The 26,822-nt window shown below is 37.6% G+C and overlaps 1 protein-coding gene across 16 annotated transcripts in view; it reads left to right on the forward strand.

Annotated features, from left to right (window-relative positions):
• CARMIL1 (capping protein regulator and myosin 1 linker 1) overlaps positions 1-26,822 on the forward strand; it is a 340,777-nt gene that overhangs the window by 225,342 nt on the left and 88,613 nt on the right. For all 16 annotated transcript variants that reach the window (XM_063605168.1, XM_063605169.1, XM_063605172.1 and 13 more), the window contains 7 exons: positions 4,716-4,797; positions 5,563-5,662; positions 5,764-5,818; positions 10,741-10,913; positions 12,419-12,487; positions 15,316-15,409; positions 23,815-23,913. In XM_063605168.1, the coding sequence (XP_063461238.1) occupies positions 4,716-4,797; positions 5,563-5,662; positions 5,764-5,818; positions 10,741-10,913; positions 12,419-12,487; positions 15,316-15,409; positions 23,815-23,913 (672 nt within the window). The remainder of the gene's footprint in view (positions 1-4,715; positions 4,798-5,562; positions 5,663-5,763; positions 5,819-10,740; positions 10,914-12,418; positions 12,488-15,315; positions 15,410-23,814; positions 23,914-26,822) is intronic.

Raw genomic sequence — 26,822 nt, forward strand, 5'->3', positions numbered from 1 at the left:
GTCACTACTCCAGCCCAGCATATGTGAGCCATCATCTGGGGAGTAAAAGGTTTGAGATGGAGGAGCTTTATTTGGAATGTCAGAATTGACATCATAGGTCAGTATTGCCCTTCTAAACATTTTTATTTAGAAGCTTTATAAATATTCAGTCTTTACCAAAACATTTTTGGGAATTGCCTTCAAAGCTATTTTACATCTTTCAAGAAGGATTACTCTCATCAGTTTATGATGAGACAAATTCTTCTTGAAACCTGATTTTTTGACACAAGACAGTATTATACTTCATGGCCAGATTAGCTTCAGAATGGCCTGTGGCTGATCCTTATTCATTCTCAAAGGGTAAGGATTTAGTGTCAGTACAGATGTTCAGAGAAATGTGTGTGTTCCATTGCCCTGTAGGTTAGTTCTAAAGAGCTTCAAAACCATTTTCTATGGCAGTAGTGATATTGGCGTTCATGAGTAGTATTCCCATGTACCCAAGTATCTGAAGAGAGGCAATGGATCTTTCATTCTCTCTTTTTTTTAATTGAGACGAAGTTTTGCTCTGTCACCAAGGCTGGAGTGCAGTTGTGCAATCTTGGCTCACTGCACACTGCACCTCCGGGGTTCAAGCTATTCTCCTGCCTCAGCCTCCTGAGTAGCTGGGATTACAGGCATATGCCACTGTGTCTGGCTAATTTTTATATTATTAGTAGAGATGGGGTTTTACCATGTTGGCCAGGCTGGTCTCGAACTCCTGACCTCAAGTAATCCACCTACCTCGGCCTCTCAAAGTGCTGGGATTACAGGTATGAGCTACTGTGCCTCGCCATGTGCATTCTTGTATGTTTAAAAATCTTATAACTTCATAGTTATACATTAAGAGAAGAATTGGTAAATGCTGGGACTAAATTCTTCAAACTGAGTCTCCTTCCAAATGAGAGACAAAAGTCTCTAATACTTCAGAGAAGATGCAAAGGGCAATTAATTATAGCTGTGGCTTAGTTGTAGGCGTGGGTGTGGGAGTTAGTTTCTTTAAGTGGAAGCTTTTCTGAAGATGATCCTACAGTTTATTGCAATTCATGATGAGTAGAAAAAAGAGCACCAAATACTGACATTTGTAATGAGTTTTGCAGCAATTGAATACAAACTTTTGAGACAGTTTCATTCCATTTGATAGTCATTCAACCAACCTTGAGGCAAGCATCATTGTAGTGCCCCTTACCTATCACTTCCCTGTCAGGCCAGGTACAGAATGCAGAATTGCAAATGTTCCACGTGACAGGATGCATGTATGAAAGCAATGAATATCTGCAACTGTTTGCACCTTGAAAATGACTGTATTTGCCTGGGCATGATGGCTCACGCCTGTCATCCCAGCACTTTGGGAGGCCAAGGCAGGCAGATCACTTGAGGTCAGGAGTTCAGGACCAGTCTGGCTAACATGGTGAAACCCGTCTCTACTAAAAATACAAAAATTAGCTAGGCATGGTAGTGCACGCCTGTAATCCCAGCTACTTGGGAGGCTGAGGCAGGAGAATCGCTTGAACCTGCGAGGTAGGGGTTGCAGTGAGTCAAGATCGTGCCGTTGCACTCCAGCCTGGGAGACAGTGACTCCGTCTCAAACAAACAAACAAACAAAAAAGAAAGAAAACAACTGTGTTTATATACATCCTTCTTAGGTACTAGATTGTTATTTGGCATCAAATCCTGCTAGAAAGTGGACATTATGAACTGGATGTTGTGTAATCATGTTTTCTGTCCTTGGAGAAACCTATACCATTCAGTTTTATGTATGAAAATTTCCCAGGATAAAAATTAATTTAAAAAAAATTACTATTGGAACCCCTCTGAAAGAATAGTAGATAATTTGGGGGTCATTTTATATTTTTGCCATATCTTTTTAAATGACAAATGATATTAAGGAAGGAAAGTAAATTATTAAAAGTTCCTTCTTGATTTTAATTTTCCTTGCTGTCCTTATCCCCATTATGGATATTTGAGTGTTCGATATAACTTTTTCCTTAGAATTATGAGTAAGATCAGAAATGTTCCACCTTCCTTGAATGAGAGGATACTACTCTTTTGAAAGAAATATGATTTTATTTTTAACAGTTTAAAAAGTGTTCAACATTTTAGTCACATTTACTTCTCTTTGATCTTGCTTTCTTGTAAATAATGCTGGTGTGTGGGATCCAAATAAGGGTAATTTAAAAACCAGTTTTACATGCACACATGCAGACAGCCTCTAATTATGCAAATTCATTTAAAAGGATTTTCATTTACAGTAATGAAAAAGCTTTTACTGTTTTGGGAAAGCTTTAGCTTTGGGGGAATTTTAGACATTTAATAACCTGTGACTTGAATGTTCTTGGTAACTAAAGCTTAGTTATTTTCTTATCTGAATTTTTGTTTTGGGAGAAAATTTTAGTTAGAAGTATTTTTTCTGACTCTTTGCTTTTTTACATTTTGTATTGATAGAAACTTTAGCTTCTTCTTTATTCTTGTTCTGCATACTGCTGATAATGGTTTCTGTTTTTTCTCCTTGGGCTTTCATTAGCTTGGCCATTGTGTAAGTACTTTATGAATCAATTAGAATATATTGATACATTTGATTATTTTTTAAGCATTGGAAAGTATGTTTTATGTGTATATACTACATAAGTAAGGAGTATGTATAAACAAAGTTAAACATTTAAATGTTACCTATATTTTCTATTTCTATAAATGGAATATTTTTACTGTACTTTACAATGATAGAACATAGAAATTTTCTAACAGAAATTTTATTTCTCAACAAGTAAATCACTATCAGCAAATATGAAATTGTGAAGACTTAACGCATTTACGTTTATCTTCTCAAAAGCCTACTTTTTTCTTGCTCTAAAAATCAAATTGTTTTTTGAGAAGTGTTTGCTTAAATGAGTTCTTGCTTTAGCTTTGACATAGTGTATGTACACATTTACTTCTTCAAGTAGTAAATATCTGTAGTAAATAAACTATTTTTATGTTTTTTTAAACTTCCAATCTATCATAAACCAATACATTTATAAAATATAATACGAATAAAATACAAGAAATATTTAGAAAGACATAGATATGCAAGCCCCCAATTTTTATGATTAGATACAACAGACCTAAAATTTTTACTACTAAGGTTTCTAAAAATTTTTACACTCAATTTCTGTACTTATTCATCTCAAATTTTGAGTAGCAAGGTGCTGGGGAAGATGTACAGGTGTCATGATGAGATAGGCTCGATGGGGCATTTAGGTAAGCTGGAGAGCTCCTGAGAAAACAAGCAGGTGTAGTGAAATGGGCCTGTCAGTCAGTCCTGACAATAGCTTCACACACAGGTTAGAAGCCCTTCAGCTGTGAAGTTGGTTTTGGTTTCCCTGAAGTATGTAGACCAGTCCCTTGGAGAGGTCTGCCTCTGTGTAATACTCTACTTCAGAGCTCACCTTAGAGCAATCTGTCACCTTAAAAAGTAGAAATGGTGAGATGCGGTGGCACATGCCTGTAATTCCAGATACTTGGGAGGCTGAGGTGGGAGGATCGTTTGAACCCAGGAGTTCAAGACAAGCCTGAGCAACACAGTGAGACGCTGTCTCAAAAAAGTAGGAATGGCTGAATGTAAATATCCCAACTGAAATTATCCTGATATCGCATCCAAAATAGGGAAATGAGGATTCTTCTAATTCTTACATCAAAACCTAGACACGTGGAAAATAGCACCTTGTACTGTAAATTTGTTGTCAAAATTTTTATAAATTTTAATTTTCCTACATGAGTAAAGGACTTGCCATGTTCCTTGGTTCATAGTAGGTTTCCAAAAAATGATAGTTTGTTTTTCCTCATTAGATAGTAAGTTTACAGAGCAAAAGGGCCACAGCTTAGGAAACTTTGCATCCTTCACAATGCCTTACACAGAGTAGGAACTCAACAAATATTTGCTGAATGGAAAACACAGAGATATTATGACTGCTATAAAGTATGCTTTGGTTTCATAGAAAAAGATGAAAAGTACTGTATTGGGTTTTTCAGGTTGTCTTTCTCTTTTAAATAAAATTGCAAATGAGGTGAGAATAATCATTTGCACTTAGTTTTGCTCTAAAACAATCATGATAATAATATTTTATATTAATTTAACATTTTTCCCTCCATGGCTCGAAGCATTTGTACAAATCATTTTGCAGTCATCTTTAGTTAGCTAATATCTGCCTTATGAGTGAGAACTCACACTCATGTCTTAGAACAGGTAGGGATGGGTCCTTCCTAAAATGTTTGACAATCAAAGTAAGTCTTCATTGTCTCCTTTGGTTGGGTGGAGAGTTTACACCTTGGAATCGGTAACAGTCAAATAAAACAGTAACTTTCTCATGTATAAAATGAATTTATTAAATTTCCAAAAGTCAGAAATGAAGAAATTCTTCTGGGTTGATAATGCACTGCTTTGCTACTATAGTGGCGTGGGTGGTGGTCATCTTGTTTCTCTTTTGTTTTTTTCTAATGTTTTTAGGATTTAATGTGGAATCACATGGCATAGGAAACAGCAGCAATGGCTAGTGATAGGCTCTTTACCCACTGATAATAGCTTCTTTGGAGTTGATAAGCTTTTACTTTTTCTTTGGTACTAAGTTTATTTTAAGACTGACTATCTCTCCTATTTTTAATTTTTTGATTACATCTCCAGTAGAGTGAAGACTTTACTTTGTGTTTGGTTTGTGTTTCTCTAGCTGAGATCAGGAGGTGCTCAAGTATTAGAAGGTTGCATTGCTGAAATACACAACATCACCAGCTTAGACATCTCTGACAATGGTAAGTCAGACATTGAAAAGAAATGAAACTGAAATATTTTTTGAAGCAAGTTAATAAGGGGAAAATAATCTTCTACCCAAATCCAGACAATACCTTAATAAAAAAATTGTTTTTTATTTTTTGACTAATAGGGCTTTTAAATTTAACAATGGGGTATATTTGTAGAATAAATCTGTGCCACAGTCTTACTAAGTTGATTCTGTGGCCAACTATGCAAAGTCTATGCAGTAAAACAACTCAGTTATAAAAATATCACCAGTACATTGAAAAAGGTCTGAGACCAACTTTTTGCATTCTTGCTGATAATAAAATTGTACTCTTATTTATTCAGAAGCTTATTTCATTAGCTTCATTTCTGCTGATTGTAGTATCATGTTAGTGTGAACCTGTGAAATTTGCATAGACAACTTTAACTCCACTTACCTCACAGTGAACAGTTTGTTGGAATCTTCTCTCACAGAGTGGTGGGGAGAGATGAAACTTTCTGCCATTATTCATTCCCATTTCCTGCTGACTTGGTTTAGTCACTGATTGTATAAGAGATTTAGATAAGTCTTTGTAGAGAATGAGTTTATCCCTGTGAAATAATAGGACATGAAAAGAGAGCAAAGAGTGCCTTTGAAAATAAAAGATTAGAATCCCAGGCCCCTCAGGAAGGTAAAGGAAGTCATCCAACTACGTGTCACCTTTGCTTAATTGTGTTCCAGCTGAAAATTAATTTATACACATGTGTTTTGATGTTCTACTTGCTCTGATTCTTTCCAGGTTTAGAATCTGACCTATCTACCTTAATAGTGTGGCTCAGTAAAAACAGATCAATACAACACCTGGCGTTAGGCAAAAATTTTAATAATATGAAATCCAAGTAAGAGTTTTGAATTTTTTTATATGACAATGATGAAAATAACCAGCCTCCTGAAAGCTTTTGATTTGATTCCACTGTCCACATCTCTAAAATCTCTTTAGAAATCTGACACCTGTATTGGACAACTTAGTACAGATGATTCAAGATGAAGAATCAGTGAGTATTATGTTAAACATTTTTTACTAAAATCTTCTGTTTGTTGCCATTCTTACTGATTATTTCTACTGGATTAATGCTGAAATGCTTTCAGATAGTTTTATCAACGTGTACATTTTCCATTACTTTTTAAAAATGGAATAAATACGCTTTAGTAGAGTTGTAGAATGTATTTAAAAACTTACTTTTTTACTTCATTCAACTCACTGTCAATTAAAGGAAGATTGTCACTAATAGATAAAAAGAAGTATAAATTGACTCCTGAGCCTATCTTTTAATTAGCCTTACTACTCCCTAACTTTAGCTAATAAACTAATCTTCAGGCATGAATTTTTACAATCTAGTTGACTTTATGACCTTATATAATGCCGAGAAATATCATATTGCTAATTTGAATTTCATCTAATAATTATGTGGAATTATAGGAGACCAAGGAAGTTTTCTTCCGTCTTTAATTGCTTCTTGAAGTCTAGTAGCACTCTGTATTTTTAATCCCCTTTCGTTGCTCCTGACCAAAATTTAGTTCAGGGTAAAGAAGTTTAATTTCAAATAGTATCTTATTTTGCTGTCCTTGAAAATGGATTAGGAGAAAGAAAAGTTATTTTATGGACAAAATAAGAAGCAGTCTACCATGAATCCATTTGATTTAGAGCTGGTGTGTTACACCTTATACTTTACTGATGCTCTCTAAGATTTTGTCCCTTTCCTCTCAAAGTCCTATTTGGTCACCAGACTCAGCTTTTCCAGTTCCTAAAACTCAGATGACTTTGTATTCCTACTATGAAGAGTCACATTACTCATGTTTTGTAATAGCTACTTTTGTAGGTCATGAGGATGATTTTTATATTAATCATGTGGAGTATGTCACATTTTGAAAAAGTATCATTTTCCCTTCTGAATTCATACCAGGGAAGAGCAAATTCTATTACAGCTGTAAGCTGACTTTTCTGTGAAAGCTAAGAGGCCAGGAGGGATAGACACTGGACACTTACTCACTTGCCGTTGCCCCCACTTCTTTGACGGGGCTCTGAGCTGGTGGGCAGGAGAAAATTCTGTTCTCTTTCCTCTTCATTGTGGATGTAATTTTCAATCTGTGGGCTAGAAAATGAATCTCATTATTGTTTAATGAATTCAGCACTTCTCCTTACCCTCATTTCCTAATAAACCCCATATTTTGTTGCTCTTATGCTGGGTTATTGAAATTAGGGGTATAATTAGAATGTAATTTAGACTTCTCAGAGTTTATGCTGTTTGCTTTACATATTTAATTTGACTTTGCATCACTCTGCCTTGTTTGAGTTTCTGATTTTCCAGTATTGGCCCAGTTTTAACAGATTAGGGAAGCTAATATTACATAATTATACTTAAAATTCACCCCAAAATGTTTTTTTCTTAACACATACTTTAGGAAAATGTATATTTATATGAAAAGTACATAAATTTTATGTTTTGCTCATTGTGTGAGGTTCTTCAAACTGTGTCTATAATTCTGGAAGTCTGTTACTTAAAGATGATAGTTAAAATATACCTAAAACCATATCTGTAGATGATAAAGTTTGCTATATAAATGTGAATTCTGTCAAGTCACAAGTTTGAATAGAGTGGCACTCATAATGCTGTACAATGAAAAGCTTTTTATGTTCCTGCCATTGAAAAGTAGATGGCTTTTTCAGAAAGCAATTCTTCTGTTTTTTTCTACTTTTAAATCGGTAATATGCAAAATAATTAGAAATGATTAGGAGATGAGTCTTGTGACGATAAAAATTTTTACCAATACCTGGTACAATTGGGATCATTTATTGTTTTATTTATTTACAAGTTTTACATATTAAAAAATAATCTCTTTACTTTTTACATTCTGACCTGGTGTTTGTAGAGCTTGTTCTTTGACCAGCCTATGGAATACCTTATTCACCCAGTATTATACATTATGTTCAGTTGAAAAACCTACATGCTGGTGGGTTCCAGTGTCACCTTCAGCTATAGACAGTGGTTTTCAGTCTGCTGCACCCAGAGTCATGGGACAGTAACATAGAGGGCCAAGATGACAGTGAGTTTTGTTCTGAAGTATTACATATGAACTCATATTATAACCAGTAGAACAGAATATGTTTCTCCTGGGGGCGCCTGTAGCCAGGAGATAGATTCTCAGATTAAGCATGTTCAGCTATGAAAAAGAAATAGTAAGATTTCAAATAGTAATGTTACACAGAAGTACAATAAATCAAGAAGGGATGACCTTATAAATATGCACGCAATTCAGGCTGTTCTGTTTGCATTAATGACTCTGCCTATTATTTTTAAGTATTAACTGGGGTGTATTAGAATTTGAATATAGTCCTGGAATTGATGCTTGATAGCTCGGAGAGTTGGCAGTTTTCCAGTATTAGGAAGAAGCTATAATATATCATTTTCATAGTAATTGAATCAAGATTATTGAAATAATGAAAGATGTAATTATATCTTTTTATTAAAGCATATTGTGTTTGTTTTTCTTTAAAACAGTAAGTTTCCTGAGCCTGAAGTGTTTTTAGTTGTCATTTCCGCTTACCTGTATGTAGGATGTTAAGAAAATTGAAGAAACTAAGCTAAACCCACTTGAGTCTAAATGTATGCAGACTTTTTGGCCCAGGTTTTAATCGCCTTAGCACTTACCGGGCCATTTAACTTTTATAAATTTGATTCTGATTAATACAGCATTACCTTTTGATTTTACCATAAATGTATTAACTTTAAAAGCCATGGTAAATTTGGATGATAAGGACAATAATATGCTTGTTGTCTCTTGGTACCAACCAAATGCATAATGATGCTTTGTTGATATCTGAGTCTTGAAACCATCAACACCCTCATTCTGTCTCCTGTAGCCCTTTGGAAGATGAACCTCTCACAGATGTTGCTTTGGAAGTCAATGCTAAGTGTTTGAGTAGACACAGACAAACCCCAGGCTGTGTGTGGGGGCTGTCGTGTAGACCACCCAGGCACACCTTGAGAGCTTCAATCCCCCAAGCATTGTGGAACTTGGTCATAGATTACCCCAGAAGCTGCTTCTATCACTACTTCCTGTAGTGTTGGGACTGCTTATGCAATAACCATATAATTTGTTTAGTGTGGCTAGGACAATATAGAGGACCCCACGCAACCCAGGAGACATCCACATCTCCCAGGGAAGTCTGAATTCTGACATTTAGAGCTACATTGGTTCAACCTGGTTAACCTGAACTTCTTACCCCCACTTTAATAAGTTATGGCTTAAATCAAGGAATGCAAACTCAAATGCCCACAGGGCTAGGAAGGAAACATAAACTAGTAAAGTGAGCTGGGTGTAAGTAGGAAGCTCTATTAATTTATTGTTACTATTATTATTTTGGTCAGATACCATGCAAGACAAACAAAACCTGCCTTTAGGCTGAGTGGCTTTCAATATCTGGTTTAAATGGATGGAAAATGAGTGGACTTGTTTGGATTCACCATACAGCTTATGGTCAAATAAAAACCTCACACAAGGCCTGGTGCGGTGGTTCACGCCTGTAATCCTAGCACTTTGGGAGACTGAGGCTGGTGGATCACTTGAAGTCAGGAGTTTGAGACCAGCCTGGCCAACATGGTGAAACCCTGTCTCTACTAAAAATACAAAAATTAGCCAGGCTTGGTGGTGGGCGCCTGTAATCCCAGCTACTCGGGAGGCTGAGGCAGGAGAATCACTTGATTCTGGGAGGCGGAGGTTGCAGTAAGCTGAGATTATGCCACTGCAGCACTCCAGCTTGGGGGGACAGAGCGAGACCTTGTCTCAAAAAAAAAAAAAAAAAAAAAAGCCGCACAAGTTTGACTTAAAAAAAGAATTGTAGATGTATCTTCTGATTAAAACTTAACAGATAAAGTTAAGGCCGAGTGTGGTGGCTCATGCCTGTAATTCCAGCAATTTAGGATACCAAGGTGAGAGGATCACTTGAGCCTGGGAGTTCAAGACCAGCCTTGGCAACATAGTGAGACCTTGTCTCTACAAAAAATATTTTAAAATGAGCCGAATGTGGTGGTACGCACCTGTAGTTCCAGCTACTCAGGAGGCTGAGGTGGGAGGATGGCTTGAGCCCAAGAGGTCAAGGCTGCAGTGAGTGGTGATTGTACCACTGCACTCCAGCCTGTGCATTCTGCACAGAGCGAGACCCTGTCTCAAAAAAAAAAAAAAAGATAAAATTAAAGGGTGATGATCAAAAAGATCTGAGATAAGCTAATAGGGAGATGTGGTATAAGGTTAGGAGCATGAAATCTGGAACCAGTACATCTGGGTTTGAATCCTAGTTCAGGTGCTTTCTAACAATGTAACCTTGGTTGAGTCACCTAACTTTTCTGTTTGTTGGTTTGGGAAATGGGGATAACAGTAGCATCTAAGCAATGGGTTAGTGGGAAGATTAAGTGAATTAATATACATAAAAAGCTTAAATGGTGGTTAAACATAGTAATTGTTCAATAATTGTCAGCTATTATTAATCCTGGCTGGTTTTATCTTGTATTTGTCCTCTATTAGTATTTTAAGGTGTCATTTCACCTTGTATAAAAATAAAATGCGTATAAAGGGTGATCATATTAAGCTGAGAAATTTTTATGTTATGTTTTTATTTATTTCATCCTATCCTCTGCTTCACGCTGGCATTTGTCAGCCTGCATGTCTTTCCCTGGCTTCCCTTAAAAGAGAAGTGGTAGGTATTCAGCATTAAAACACAAGTTCTCCATCTTTGACTCCAGCGGTCCATTTTGTGCCAGAACCTTAAGTTTCTATCCACGAGTGTCTTTTAGGTAGTAGTTCTAAAATCAGACACGTGCAGTAGGTCCATCCCCTCTCATTCTCCACGAAATGCATCGTGGAGAGTGGGTGCTGCTTTGATGAGACTGCTGAGTGCCGTGTGTCATTTGCTCCGCAGCCTCTGCAGTCCTTGTCCCTGGCTGACTCGAAACTCAAGACTGAGGTCACCATCATCATCAATGCCCTGGGAAGCAACACCTCCCTGACCAAAGTGGACATTAGCGGCAACGGAATGGGGGACATGGGAGCGAAGATGCTGGCCAAAGCACTGCAGATCAACACTAAGCTCAGGTAGGCAGATCCCACCCTCCCTGCTCATGAGGAAGGCTTGGAGCAGATTCTGAACAGCAAGCATTGCAGAGCTGCTGGGTCCAAGGGGACCTGGGCTTCCCATGAGGCCATCTTGAGGAGAAGAGGTGACAATGTCAAGATTTCTGTCAGAATAATGAGGAGGCTGTTCCCAAATTTAGAAGTAGTGATTCCTTCGGTCTGTTGTCTTATAGTTCTGTTGTAAGGTAGAACCTGACTGAGAACTGCCACAATTTCCTATTTTGCATCAGTGTTGATAGCTGACCAATGTGGGGGTAAAGGCAGTGAGAAGCTAGGAGGGTTTTGTAGGCAACACTAAGTGAGCAGAGCCCATACTTCTCTGTGAGCCCAAGGTCTTAACCCCCTTGCTCATGCCTGCCAATATAAAGACTTAAAAACAAGGGGTACAAAAGGTCTGCTGGTTGAAAACCAGGCTCACACTGGGTGCTAGCTGTTCTCTTTAGCAGTTTCATTCCATGTTTCTTAAGTGTGGCTTTTCTCAAGGACTAGCTCCACTGTCACCTTGTTGCCATCCATCATTCAGAGAGATTGGAGTTGCTACCTAGGTCAGCAGTCTGGTTAATGAAGAGTTAATTCACATTGCTCCTCAAGGGCTCTTTCATGATGTTTTTCTATTCTCCGGCATAAAAGTCTGAGTTTTCTGTCTAAGCTGAAGCCAAAACCCAAAATCTGCAGCAATTTCTTTGAAGGTCAGTATGTGTGTAAAGAAGGTCATCGAGATTAGGAAGGGAAGGCAGTGAAAGTTGTGAGGCCGGGATCATCCAGACAAATAAAAGCTATTTTATGTGTCAGGGTGAACTGACAAATCCTAAATACCTCTGAAGTATACACATTCTGAAGGTAAAGTAATATTTTTCTCCCCAAATAGATTTTGTGTTTAAAAAGCAAACAAACTCCTGTTTATAGTAACTGATGTTTTGCCAGCAGAGTGAGGAAGTTCCTAGGATTACTAATTAAGCCATGTCAGGGAAATAATGAAAACACAAGGAACTATGACAGATTCTCTCTAGTGTTTTAGAAACACTAGTGTTTTACTGTTTGGGGGGAAAAATCTCAGTAGCTGAAATTCTTTATATTGGGCATGGAACTGGTTAGCATCTTTTGTAAATAGCTTCCACCTCAGACATAAATATAAGAATATGATTGGGAGAATATCAGAGAAATATCAGAATTTAGAGTTTTCTGTCTAGTGAAAGTTAGATAACATAATAGTAAGTGAACATATGTGCTATTGCTTTAAGTACAGTTTTTCCATACTACTTGCATGGTAAATGTGTTACGAATATAATATTGGGGGAAATGCTTATCCTTGTTTTGTTAGAAATGAAGATGAACATTATTCCTTGCTCACATAATGCAGCTGTACTGAAATATCTACACACTGCTGTCTATAAGAGGTTTATATTCAATGTGAGAATCATTTTCTCTAAGTGTCTGATCATTTATGTGATTTGATTTTCAAACAGGACTGTAATATGGGACAAGAACAACATCACTGCACAAGGCTTTCAGGATATAGCTGTTGCTATGGAAAAGTAAGTTTGAATTAGGATTTCTTTCTAGGAAAATAAAAAAACAAAAACCAATGGTATATATGTTACCTGTGGGGTAATAGAATCAACTGTTTATTGGGGATCAGAAGATCTGGGTCTGAATTTAGTCTACAGCTAACCAGCTATGGGATCTTGGAAGACATTCAATTTCTCCTGGTGGGAGTTTCCTTATGTATGAAATGAGGGCACAGATGCCTGTTCTGCCAAGAACACCACACTGTCGTGAGAATTAAATGAGATCACGGGAAAGGGGCTGCGTGACACTTGCCTTGTTTCCTTTCCCCTTTGTGGAAATTGTGTAGATTTCACAATCTACACTAGGTCTTGTTCTTTTTCCTATTGTGACACCTTTGAATTCACTGGTGAGAAGAAAGCTGAGGTCCAGAAAATAAAGGTGAAATTGATAAATGGTAAGCCCAGGGCTAAGTTGTCTCATTACTATGAAAGACTTTCTTCATTACTTCAGTAACTAAAGCCTGCAATTATTATTTATTGTTGAATTTACTTTCCCAGTAAACTAAATGAGAAAATAATACTAGACATAGTTGAAAGTAATACTAGGAATGTGGTTCTTTCTGGGCTTTTCGATCCTCATATTGTATTATAAAGGCAGAAGTGAACAAAGCAGATTTATAGCATTAAAAATGAGAGGCTATAAAATATGGGTGAAAAATAAGGGGCGGATAGCATAGAAGCCGTTTCCCTGGGAAAGGGGAGGAAATGCTCATTATTTTGTGTTTTTCCAGATTCCTTGTATATGTGAGGCCTCCCAGGAGGGCCTCTCATGCCTGACATGGTGTTGTGGTACAACCCTAGACTGGGAATGAGGAGTCCTTCATTCAGTCTTCAGTTCTGTCACCCACAAGCCTGTGATCTTGATCAAGGCATTTTACCTCTCTGATTAATTCTTTTTTCATGAAATGAGAGGATTAGGATAAATGATCTCTAAGCCCCTTCCATTTCTAAATCCTGTGGCTCTACTTCAGCCAGGAGTTCAAAGTTACTACCATTACAAAATCACAGAGACTCATCTCTCAGCCCCTTCTCTGTGCTGACCCCAGGGCATCACTAAATAGGGGTAAGGCAGCTTAGACTATCAGTTTTGCATTGCCACTGCATGATTACACACCCACCTATGGTTACTCCTATTGTACCACAAAACCCCAAATGGAGACATTTATTTACACTGAGCTGCATCTGGATGCTAACAGCACAGTTGCCACCCTGATGTTGTTGTAGACTGCCAGTGCAGGCTGGTGTTTGGAAGAAGCCAGGAGCATGCACAACCAATACTCAGCATTTCCAGATTGACTGTTGGACTCCCTTGATCACAGTCGATTATATATGCTCTGCTCCAACATGCCAATGCTTCAAAATCACATTTGGTTTAAATAAACTATGCTGGTCTGTAACATGATAGGAATTGGATGAGGGAAAGAAAAATTGTCAAGGCCGTAAAAAAGACATATCGTCTCTTAGTTTCATTTGGCTGGATTTTCTGAAGGCAAACAAAAACAATTTTGCTAAAACAAAGCTAAGATAAAAATTAAAGCAATAGAAATTACAGCTTTCTCTTTGTCTGATTATTTTACATGAAGCTACTCTATAAGTTGGACTGGGTGAATATTTTTTTCCATTAGCCCATCTAGACTGCTACTATTAACTTGATGGTTTTCTTTATTATTTATTCTTTATTAGTACCTTATTTTGGGAGTTAGTTGCTGATTTATTCTTTTAATAGATGTCGTCTAAATATGCCTGAGAAGCACACGTGAGTGCTGCTGATAGTTTAGAGTCCTAAAACAAGGCAGCTACTGTGCAATTTTAATGTCCCAGTTGCCACCAAGTAGCCCAAGGTGAAATTGAGCTCTTCCTGAGCACCGTGTTGTAGAAATGGACAGATGCATTTTGGGGTGGAGGACAGAAGTCATCTCTAATACTGGCGTTTGTGGTAGGTGAGCAGGTGTTAATGGTCATCTGAGCACATAGCAGTTTGTAGCAGGGTCAGGATCAAAGGCCAGGGACCAGCTTCAGAGTTCTGTGTGTTTTCCTCACACAAAAATGGCTCACTCCTGCATGTTTGTGTTTAATAGGCCTGCCAGTAGCAATGGGATAATATACAGCAATCAACAGTTGCTTCATTTGGTTTCTAGAGCCTGGTGGACATTAGCTCTTGAACTCAAGCTGAAAGGACCTGCAGAGGTCAGAGTGTTTAGCCAGGCAGCAGACCCTTTCCCAGCAGCTTTAAAAGAGATAATCCCATGTATACTGGACATCTTCATTTAATGGAGCCCAGAAACTTAATAGACTATTTTGTGGATGCTAATGGCTTGCTTTGCAAGCAAATGTTTTGTTTTTATTTCTGTTTTTTTCCTTTACCAGTTTGGGGCTGGTTGTCACACATAATCACTGTGGGGACCCAAGTAGAGTCAGATCTATTGGTTACTAAAACCCATGTAGCAAGTTGATGCTGGACTTTCCCTAGGCTTTCCCTCAGTTCATCTTTTCAATCCCAGTGTGAAAATTCTGTCCTTGATGGAATCCAAAACTAAAAACAAAACAACAAAACTGCATTCCTCAAAGTTGTGTCAGTTTTGTAGGTAGTGTGAGTTGATGTGGTTGCCTGTGGTATTTGCACATGTGGTTATTACAAAGGATAATCTGCAATCTAGGGGCCTAAATGGTCTGGTGGTTTGGAATTTTCTAAGCTACTCTTGCAGCTATCCTTTTGGATTTTTAAAAGAAGAGTGCTGAATTAAGGTAATAGGAAGTTATTTTTAAATAAGTATATTATTTTCTCCTTTTTCTAGGAACTACACATTAAGATTTATGCCAATTCCTATGTATGATGCTTCTCAAGCCCTAAAAACAAACCCTGAAAAAACAGAAGACGCTCTGCAAAAGGTATTAAAGAATCAGTAGCTTAATTACAAGAAATTCACATTTGAATTGTGGTTATGTTCCTGAACTTATAAACAATACTTTGTTATTTTACGAAGTTTTTTTTTTTTTTTTTTCACACTGTCTTATGTTCTTATGACCACAACTGGGGTAATGCATGACTGGGGGAGGAGTAAACTAAGGAACACTAAAGCTTGCCATGCAATTTAAGTGGAATAAAATAACATTCTTACAGCATCAACATGCCAGAGCTTAAGTATAGTTAACTTCCTGATTGGCTGGGGGAGAAATGTGTGGAACTGAGTATCAGTTTGCACAGCTTCCCTCCTCTTCATCCTCAACAGATGGATCCCTCTCTTCTTTTTTCATCAAGAAATTTAGAGTATTCCTGAGCTCTCACTTTACCATCCTCATCTATAAATGTATGTAAATCTACACCCATTCCTGCCTCTGTACTGGCACACTCAGAGGTACCTTCCACTTCAAAGCCCAGCCATTCCCTGGTGCATTTGACCCCCTTATTCTGCCCTGTGCTGGAAACCTCTGAATCATTCCCTTGCTCTTCCATATCTTCATCCTTCTCTTTTTATGGCCACCTTTCTCTGCATTTTAGATGTGCTCAAATATTTCCCATCTGAAGACGCCTACTCCACTCACACTGTGGTATTATTTGAGGAATCTTTGAACTTTTCCAACCTCCTTTGTTCTTTCTCCTTGGCGATGTCATCCAAAAGACCACCAAGATGGCTAAATTTTAGAAAGGAGAGCTTCATTAATGTTACTGGTTTGCAAACTGGGAAGAGACAGTCTCTGGTGTGTGCTGAATGTGCTCCTCTCTTCAAAGAAGGGAAGGGCAGGTTGGGTTTTATGCTTCACAAGGCCTGCGTCATACAGCCGAGTTGTACATATTCAGCAGGCTTGGGGGGAAGCTATACATGTTTATGAGGGGAGCAGAGTGCATGTGCAGTGGGTAAACATGTAACATACATCTCATATTCACTTTGGGGTGAGGTTTTAGCATTAAAATGAGGGTGATTTTGGTTCTTTATGTTAGAACTATAGTACACAAAGACAGTTTGTGAGCAGCCTCTGTACCCTGGCTGAAACTGGTTTAAGGTCTGCAGTTACTTATCAATAAAGAATGTGGATGGGCGCGGTGGCTCACGCCTGTAATCCCAACACTTTGGGAGGCTGAGGCAGGCGGATCATGAGGTCAGGAGATCGAGACCATCCTGGCTAACACGGTGAAACCCCGTCTCTACTAAAAATACAAAAAATTAGCCTGACTAGGTGGTGGGCGCCTGTAGTCCCAGCTACTCGGGAGGCTGAGGCAGGAGAATGGCGTGAACCCGGGAGACGGAGCTTGCAGTGAGCTGAGATCCATGCCACTGCACTCCAGCCTGGCCGACAGAGCGAGATTCCATCTCAAAAAAAAAAAAAAAAAAAAAAAAGAATATAAGGCTGGCCCTCTGTCCAGTCAGAGTCGTAGTGGTCTGGGTTGTAAATCACAGTAAAAGGGATCTGATAGCTCCTGTTGTTAGGGAGTTTAGAGCTGTAGGGATTTAGAAATTTGCCTTGCCAGCTGGCCCTGAACCCTTACCCCATAGGTAACTTTGTTTCCTTAACCTTCGGGTCCATCTTAGTTGATGAAGGAGTTGCTCAGATCACAGTGTTACCACCTTCCATCTAGTGTTCCAAAGTTGACTTTCCTCTATCATTTCTTCCTTAGCTAATCAATCAGTAACTCTACCATTGTGTAGCATAAATCTCTTCATTAGCTTTCCTTCCCTCTGTTCCCATTATGGATACCTTCCTTCAAGTCTCATCATTTCTTACCAGGATTGTTGCCACATTTGCCTCCTCTTGTCAGTTTTACATGTTGCAATAAAAAATAGCCATCCTATTTCATGGTAAATCTGAGCAGACTAAAATCTTCACTCTATCCCTTCCTAGTGGCTTTCAGGATAAATAAAGCTGGGTCTCCTTAACACAGCAGGAAATTCTGTCCAGGATCTGCCTCCTGTACACTTCCCACTTCATCTTTGGCCAACTCTTTTGTTTTGACCTGTCTCAAGGAACTCATTAAAAATGCAAATTATTAAGCCTCAGAAACTGGGGTAGGACTTAGCATTTGTGTTTTCACAAGCTTTCCTGGTGTTTGTAAGTTTGAGAATCCCTGCTATATTCCAGACATCCTTTTTCTTTCCTGACTACCATGCAGGTCTGTTGAGATTGAAATCAAGTGTCGGCTCATCCAGGAAGACCTCTCAGAGGTCCTTTCTTTCTCTAGGTGTGTGGTCTTAGGATTTCCTGTGCTCCTCTCTGTCATTGGCCTTGCAACATTGATTTAAGTTACCTGGCTCCATGTTTTATTCTCCTAATGGTCTATGAGTTATTTGATGGCAGAGCTTATGTATTTTTTCATCTTGCTTATTCTCACAGCACAGTGCCTAGTATGTATGATTGGATACTTCATTGATTGATTGATTGGTTGACAGGGTCTGGCTCTGTTGCCCAAGCTGGAGTGCAGTGGTGCAGTCATGGCTCACTGCAGCCTCAACCACTTGTGCTCAAGTGATCCTCCCATCTCAACCAGGACTACAAGTGTATGCCACTGTGCCCAGCTAATTTTTAAAATTTTTTATAGAGACGAGGTTTCACTATGTTGCCCAAGCTGGTCTCAAACTCCTGCACTCAAGTAATCCTCCTGCCTTGGCCTCCCAAAGTGTTGGGATTATAGGTGTGAGCCACCATGCCTGGTCGCTTGAATGCTTTTTAGGCATATGTTGAATAGAAGACAATATGATTGGAGATGAGAGAGGAAAAAGCTGTGGTATGGCAAAAGAAATCAAGATTTGAATTTAGAATATCTGACTTAAAATTAAACTCGTCCCATAACCTTCAATAAGTTACTCAATTTTTTTGAACTTTATTTTTTTCAACTGTATAGGTAGGAAAAATAAAGCTATGTAATAACTATGTTTAGCTGACAATATGTAATTCTTACTGGGTGTCTGGCACTATTTTAAATGTTTTACATAAATTATTACATGTAATCCTTAAAATAAATGATGCAGTAGGTTCTAGTATTACAGATATGGAAAACAAAGAGTAGGAAGATTAATTTGCCTAAGGTGACCATGAGGATCCAGTGAAACAGTATATGTGAAAAGGAGTTTGTGAAAAGCTACATAAAAATATTAGATATCTTTATAATTTCCAATAGGATACTAATCAGCTTTGAATAAAAGACATATTCTAGAGAAACCAGGTTTCTGGTTTCAGATTTGAACTCTCAAGAGCTTGGAAGTTATCACTCCCATCCTCACAACAACAAAAAAATCTGAACAAACAGAAAACCAATGACTTTTCTTAGATCTGTCAAAGAACTTAAGCCACAAGGAAAACTATCACCCTGAAAACTGGGGACTGGAAAGAGAGGTACAGAGAATCACAGTGAATCATAGCCAAGATCAGCTTGCCAGGAGCAGAAGCTAGTAGGATAATAACTTACAGGACCACTTAAACAGTAAGTGATGAATTGCCAGAGACTTAGCACAGACTAGCTTAAGAGCCAAAAACTCCTAGGGGTCCAGTTTTAGGGAACCCCCACCCTTTCATGGGTTTTATTTCCATGAGTCCCAACGGGCTATCGCAGTAAAGATTGGAGAAAAATTTCCTTTTTTTTTCTGGCAGGGGGAAGGGTAAAATAACCATTTTGAAATATACTCAGAGCATTCTCTTCTAAATAACAAAGATCTACCAGCCAGAGAAATTACTTTAGTAGGACCTTACCTGAACAGGGGAAAGATGATTAAACAACCCGCCCTCTCTAACCTGTCTCACATAAGGGATAGGGTTGAAAAGGATAAGAAATATTTCCAAAGGCCATAGCCCAGGGACCAGGATTGCTTAAAAACAAACAAACAAACAAAAACTAATCTAAGATTATAGAATACTTCCCCTTCCTAACACCTTATCACCATGTCAAGTAAAATAACAGTGGATTACAACTGAGCAAACTGCAAGACACAGATTGTAATTAAGAAAGAGTTTCTAGGGTAACCCCAAAATAATGGGATACAAAAGCAAGGACACTAGAGGAAATCAAAGCCTCTGGCATATACAGCTACAACAAATACTAAACAGAGCCCAGCTCTTAGCCAGTTAACATATAAAACCTCACACTAAAAGGCTGATTACCTCAGGTTGTATTACCAGGTATGTCATTTTCAGCTTTCAGCCAAAAATTACAAAGCATGTTAAAAAGCAACAAACACAGTGTGAAAGAGACAAAACAAGCATCAGAACGAGACTTATCTATGATGCCAGTTTTGGAATTATCAGAGCCCTTAAAATAACCATGATTAAGTTGTTAAGGGCTCTAGTGGAAACAGCAGACAACATGCAAGAACAGATGGGTAATGTAAGCAGGAGGTAAAAGCTCTTAAGAAAAAAAAATTAAAAGGAAATACTAGAGATAAGAAACCTGTAACAGAAATGAAGAATGCCTTTGATGAGGTTATTGGTAGACTGGACATGGCTGAGGGAAGAATCATTGAGCTCTAAGATTCTTCAATAGAAACTTCCCAAACTGAATTGCACAAAGAAAAAAAAGAAAAGAAAAGAACAGACTATCCCAGCACTGTGGGATAATTATAGAAGATGAAACTTTCTACTAATGGGAATACCAGAAGGAAAGAAAAGAGAGAAAAGAACAGAAGAAACATCTGAAGTCATAATGGCTGATAATTTTCTGAAATTCACAACAGACACTAAACCACAAATCCAGAAAGCTCAGAGACCACCAAGCAGGATAAATACCAAAAAAGCACCCATAGGCATAGCAAATTCACAATGTGGATAACCAACGACAAAGAGAAAATCTTTAGAGAACATAGACTTAAAAAACACCTGTGTATTGAGAAATGAGGATAAGAATTATGTCACTCTTTTTGTCAGAAACCATGTAAGTAAGAAGAGAGTGGAGTGAACTATTTAAAGTGTTGATGCAAAAAACCCCCAGCAGCCTAGAATTCTATATCTAGGAAAATTATCCTTCAAAAGTAATGGAGAAATAAAGACTTTCTAGGATAAACAAAAACTGAGGGAATAATATATCACTAGTAGATCTGTCTTGCAAGAAATGTTAAAAAGTTCTTCAGGGAGAAGGAAAATGATATAGATTAGAAATTGGATCTGCATAAAGAAAGGAGGAGTATCAGAGGGAATAAAATAAGGTAGCATTATATTTTTCTTATTATGAATTGATGTAATAGATGACTATTTTCAGAATAATAATAACCACAATGTACTGGGTGAATGTGGTATAAAGGATGGAAAAGGAATTGACAATATTCTGTTATAAGTTACCTACATCAATATAGCGTTATTTGAAAGTAGACTTGGATTATTTATAAATGCATATTGCAAACACTAAGACAAACACTAAAAACTTTTTTAAAAGGAGTATAATTGATAAACTAGGAAAGAAGAGAAATGTAACCATACAAAATGCTTAATTAAAACCAGAGACAGTAGCAAAAAAGGAAGATAAAAGAAACAAAGGACAAATGTAATAGATAGAAAACAGTTACAAACATGGTAGATATGAATCCTACTATATTAAGACATAATTGACAGGTCAGAAAATTGAAAATAGGTATAGAAAATGGACATTCAGGGCCGGGCGTGGTGGCTAATGCCTGTAATCCCAGCACTTTGGGAGGCCGAGGTGGGCGGATCACAAGGTCAGGAGATCAAGACCATCCTGTGAATGGTGAAACCCTGTCTCTACTAAAAGTACAAAAAAATAAATAAATAAATAAGCCAGGTGTGGTGGTGGGCACCTGTAGTCCCAGCCACTCGGGAGGCTGAGGTGGGAGAATGGCGTGAACCCGGCAGGTGGAGCTTGCAGTGAGCCGAGATTGTGCCACTGCACTCCAGCCTGGGCGACAGCACAAGACTCCGTCTCAAAAAAAGAGAAAATGGACATTCAGGACAAAATATGCAGATATGTTAACTGTAAAATTTGTGCTTTGTTAATAAAAAAATAGGTGACTTTAAAGCTTATATTTATTGGTTTCTTTTCTCTCCCCTCCCCTCTCCTTCCCTCTCATTCTCCTGTTCTTCTCTCCTCCTTCGCCTCTCCTCTCCTTCTCTTCTGTTCTTTTTTTTTTCTTCTGAGACAAGGTCTCACTCTGTCATCCAGGCCAGAGTACAGTGGTGCAGTCATGGTTCACTATAGCCTCAAATTCCTGAGCTCAAGTGATCCTCCCACTTCAGCCTCCCGAGTAGCTAGAACTACAGGAGTGAGCCATAATGCCTGGCTAATTTTTTAATTTTTTGTAGAGATGAAGTCTTGCTATGTTGCCCATGCTGGTCTCAAACTCCTGGGCTCAAGTGATCCTCCTGCCTCAGCCTCCCAAAGTGTTGGGATTGAAGTATGAGCCACCACACCCAGCCTATTGGTTTTTCTTGTAAAATTGCTGTGTTCTTACATATTCAGGTTTTTATTTTAACAGGTGGATTTTTGTCTTCTGGAAAAAATATGACTATTTACTTTTACTCTGCTGAAGAAAAAAATACTGTGATTCAATACTCAATCTTAAAAACATACACACAAGATTCCTTTACTAAAATACAGATTTTTTTGTTTCGTTTTTGCTTCTTGCGCTGGTGCTGTTTTCAGCAGTGAGACCAGAGATGTCTGACTAGCTCTAGGTTATCTCCCAGCTTGCTCTCAGCTGTCCAGGGGAGCCCAGTAAACCTGACAAATGACACCTTTGGTCCTTCAGGAGGTGGGTTTTTTGTCCTTAGTCTGAAATGGTACATGCAAGCAAAGTTTACCCTATTAATCTAAGATGCAAATAATTTTGGTGGTGGTGTATACAGGCCTGGTATTAAAGTCACTTGAAAATTGTTACTATTTCTTCCTTTTGAACTGGAAGCACCACTGGTGCATCTGGGGAAATGTCTGGAAGGCATGAGCCAGCCTTGGATGCACTGCCTGTGTGTGAGATGAGCCTTCTGAAAAAGCAAACTTCTCTTGGACCCAGCCACAGCCAGTGCTGCAGTGAGGCCAAATGTATAAGAATTAATAAAGCAAAAGGACCGGAAGCTGGGTGGTGGTGTGTGCCTGTCATATATTTCAAGCAAGAATCTTTTCAGCAAAATATTTTGCATTGATAGTCATGTCACCTTGGAAAGAGATGACTTCTTGGGAAGCAGCAAGAGAAAGTAATGTAATATACTGTCAAGGCATTAATGTGTCACTTTAATGATGTTTCATTTCAGGTATCTTTTCATTTTTGTAATTTCTTCATTTATGTTTAATGGAAAGGTACATTTTGTTCTGCTTTATATTTTCAAGGGATGATCGTAATTATAGTCTGTATTTTAATAGTTTCTAATTGATATTAAGTAATAGTCATTTTAGCATATGGAAAATGAAAATTAAAATGTAAAAATACTTAGCGCTTCACAGTTATTAGTTAGTTCTTAACCAGGGAACTGCTGTGGCAAATTAAAAGCCAAATGGTTAAGTGATGTTATTAAAAACAAACAAAACCAACAAATTTTTAAAAATAGATGACAAAATTTACCAACCTCAGATTATTCCTTTAATAACATCTTTATAGGTATCCATCATTCTTAATAGTTAACCTTGCATTTATGTTAAATATGTATTTATTGCATATTCTTCTTGAATGCTTATTTTAATCTAGTTATCATTTATACCTTTGAATTTTTCATAGTAGATAATCTATGTATAAAAATACAGAAATCTATTTTTTATTTGCTATAATTTTAATAATTCAGTCCTGTTTTTGAGAAAATATGAAAATTTGATGGGTTAATGAAATTAGTATATATCTTTGAGTTGTAACAGCCTGTATCCTTCAAATTTTGTTGCGATTCTTTCTCTCTCTTTTTACGTAAAAATAAAGCATTTTCTAAGTGCTGATACATTCTACAGCTGGAATAAGGCTATAAGAGATTCAGAGAGCACCACCCTTATTCCTTGGGGATATTTATTTAACTTCTGAACTGTTGAGTAGTTAAAAATTCATGTGAGAGAAGGATTGAGATTGTGTGCTGAAAGTGATGAAGTCACGAAGTGGGGTCTCTAACCCTGCAGGCAATTAAAAGCTTGCTTATCTTTTTCAACTACTGAGTTACACAAAAATTACTCCAATTACCTGCAAGTTGAATCTCTAACTAAAAACACCAGTACTCACAATGAAAGCCAGTTTCTCCATCCCATGTGTTTTGTGGGGTCAAAGCACTGGCAGGATGTGTATATTCACGCTTCGGTTTTTAAGTTCAGCAACTGACTGTTTCACTTATACTTTATTCTCCGCTGGGTTGAAATGTATTCTTGAGGGATGCCTGTGCTTTATTTCCAGATAGAAAACTACCTGCTACGAAATCACGAGACTAGAAAATACCTTCAAGAGCAGGCCTACCGCCTGCAGCAGGGTATTGTCACCAGCACCACCCAGCAGGTAAGCGAGCCAGTGCCTGTGACTTCTCCTTCTATTCTTAACTGACCCTCTGAGAGCAAAGGACTTCTAGCATTCGAGTAATTTCCAATGGGTCAATAAGAACTAGTTTTTGAAAATGACAACAAATCTAAGTAGAGTTTGAGGGAAGATACTGAAGGAGGAAAAGGTAGGCTAATTCTAAGGCTAAATATGCACTTTTAATTATCAATCAACAATTGCCAGTAAGATAGGTTTCTATACGAATATTAGGAACTTTTGATTATAATAGATAATAAAATCTGAAAGTGATCAAATTTGCTACTTTGGAGACATTCTGTTCCTTTCTCTTTATTCCTTCACACTTCCATGGGTAGAATACAGATTCCCAGATTTTATGTTCACAATGTCAGGTTCATTAAAAAAAGAAAAAAAAATTCCGAGATTCTTTTGAAGAAAAGTTTGATGAATATTAATTAACACATGCTGAAGAGAAACTGAGGTGTTTTTCTCTTATACTGCATTCCTCTTCTCTCTACCCAGCTTTACCAAGGAAACGGAATTATAATAATTAAAAAAAATGTGAAATATTTCTTTTCCAAAAATTAACCAAAACCAAAAATCACAAGATATTTGAGGAAAACAATCTATGTGTCAAAGAGCGAGATGAACAAAGGAATTGAGCTCAGATAATGCAGAGTACAGCAGAGAGCTTTAAAAAAAATTGTCATTGTAAGTTCATTGGGACTGCAGAGAATGATATGTCCATAAAATAAGAATAGGCTGCTATGAACAGGAGTAGTCAGAGAATAAGAAACAATGCTTAACAATTAAAATTATGATACTCTAGTACAGAATTAAATAAACTGATGGACACAAACTAAGCTGGTCCTCTGGAAGAAAAAGTAGAGCAAACCTTTATAGCTTATAATAAAAAAAGACATTAAAAATATGAAAGCAAAGTAGGTGAAATGGTGAATTAGAATAATCAACAGCCTTCTAATGGAGCTTCAAAATCATTATAAAAATGAGAGATATTAGAGGACAGGAAAGAATAGAAAACCATTTCATATGAGTCTCGGGGTTGATATAACCCACTAGAATTGATCAGAATGAGTGGGCAAAAGGACCCACACCTAAATATATCTTGGTGGAATCTCAGAACACCTAGAATACAGAAAAAAAAAAATCTTAAAGCGTTCCAGAAAGAAAAGAGTTCCAGGCCAGACGCTGTGGCTCACGCCTGCAATCTCAACGCTTGGGAGGTCGAGACAGGTGGATCACAGGAGTTTCAGACCAGGCTGGCCAAGGTGGTGAAACCCTGTCTCTACTAAACATACAAAAGAAAAAGTAGCCAGGTGTAGTGGCACAGACCTGTAATCCCAACTACTTGGGAGGCTGAGGCAGGAGAATCGCTTGAACCTGGAAGGTAGAGGTTGCAGTGAGCCAAGATTGTGCGAGACTCTGACTCAAAAAAAAAGAGTTCCAGAAAGAGTAAATGGGCTATCTTACAAGGGAACTAGAATCAATTCTTAGCATCAATCCCAATTAGTAGACGTAAACGAGGTAATGTCTTCCTCGTTTGGAAGCGGATTTATTTTGGATCAAAAATTCTATACCTAGCCGTTTTCAGACATGAACTCAGAAATTCTATTCCCGTCATATTCCTTATGAAAAAAAGTTACTTGAATAAATTCTCAAACAGAAAAGTACGCAATATGAGGTATAAATAGGATATGATAGCAGAGATGAAATCGTAGAAGTTATACAAGCTGAGAGAAAGTTTTTAAAAATCGCTGCTTTGGGAAAATCTACTTTAAGCTGCAGGGTTAAGGGATTGGCGTGTCTTTCTCTGGGGCAGCCATAATCACAACTTTATAGCTACATTTTAGAGGGTTTAAAATTTTAATATCAGACAAGAATGGCAAGCTTAATTATTGCTACATAACAGATTGTAAATGTTGAAAATCGCAATAACGTAAAGGTAATGAAACAAAATAAAATTAGAAGTTTAAGAGGGAGAAAGTTGAATGGTATTGTAAGTATGCTAAATGTTTAGTTTTTATTTCGTGGAATCAACTGCTATTTTCTATAATTCATAAATCAAAAACATAAAAATAAGTATCCTATTTAAATTTAAAATGGAAGCCACCAGAGGAATTAAAGAGGCAGAGGCTTTCAAAAGAATTTTTCTCTGCAAATTGAAAAGAATTGACTAGTAGGGAAATTTTTGTCATTTTAGACCATGTTGAATGGTTTGCATTATTTTCTTACCTTGTTACAAATGTTATTTAATTTTTTGTTGCTTCTTCTTAGAATGAAAGAAAGATGTCCATAATAAAAATGTCATGCATAATATTCCAATTAGGTAAACTATGGGTGACTGTATAGATAGGCATAGAGACATGTAAAAGGGTGTTCATCACAATATTAATGATGGTTATTTTAGGTGGTATGAAAGGTGTATTTTATTCTCTTCTCAGTATGGTTTGAATGTTTTACAGTAAATATGCATTATTTAAGCAAGAAAAAGTAAACCAATATGTGTTGAGAAGAAAAGTTACACTAGTGAAGAAGCAGGACTTTTGAGAAAGAAAGCCATTATTTTGACCTTACCAGTCTCTTAAAAATCTAATTTCTTTTCCTGCAAGGAACTAATACTACTAGCCTAGTATTTTATGGTTTACTATTATTAACAGGTTTTAGTGTTTAACATGAAATGCAATGAAAGTTACACTGAAACTTTGTCTTGTGTTCCTTTATGAGCTACAATAATGAAGACTTCTCACTCTGTCGCCGAGGCTGGAGTGCAGTGGGGCAATCTCGGCTCACTGCAACCTCCGCCTCCCTGGTTCAAGCAATTCTTCTGCCTCAGCTTCCCGAGTAGCTGGAATTATAGGTGCCCATCACCACACCCAGCTAATTTTTGTATC

This window comes from Pan paniscus, chromosome 5 (assembly GCF_029289425.2).
Source record: "Pan paniscus chromosome 5, NHGRI_mPanPan1-v2.0_pri, whole genome shotgun sequence".
Classification (NCBI taxonomy): domain Eukaryota; kingdom Metazoa; phylum Chordata; class Mammalia; order Primates; family Hominidae; genus Pan; species Pan paniscus.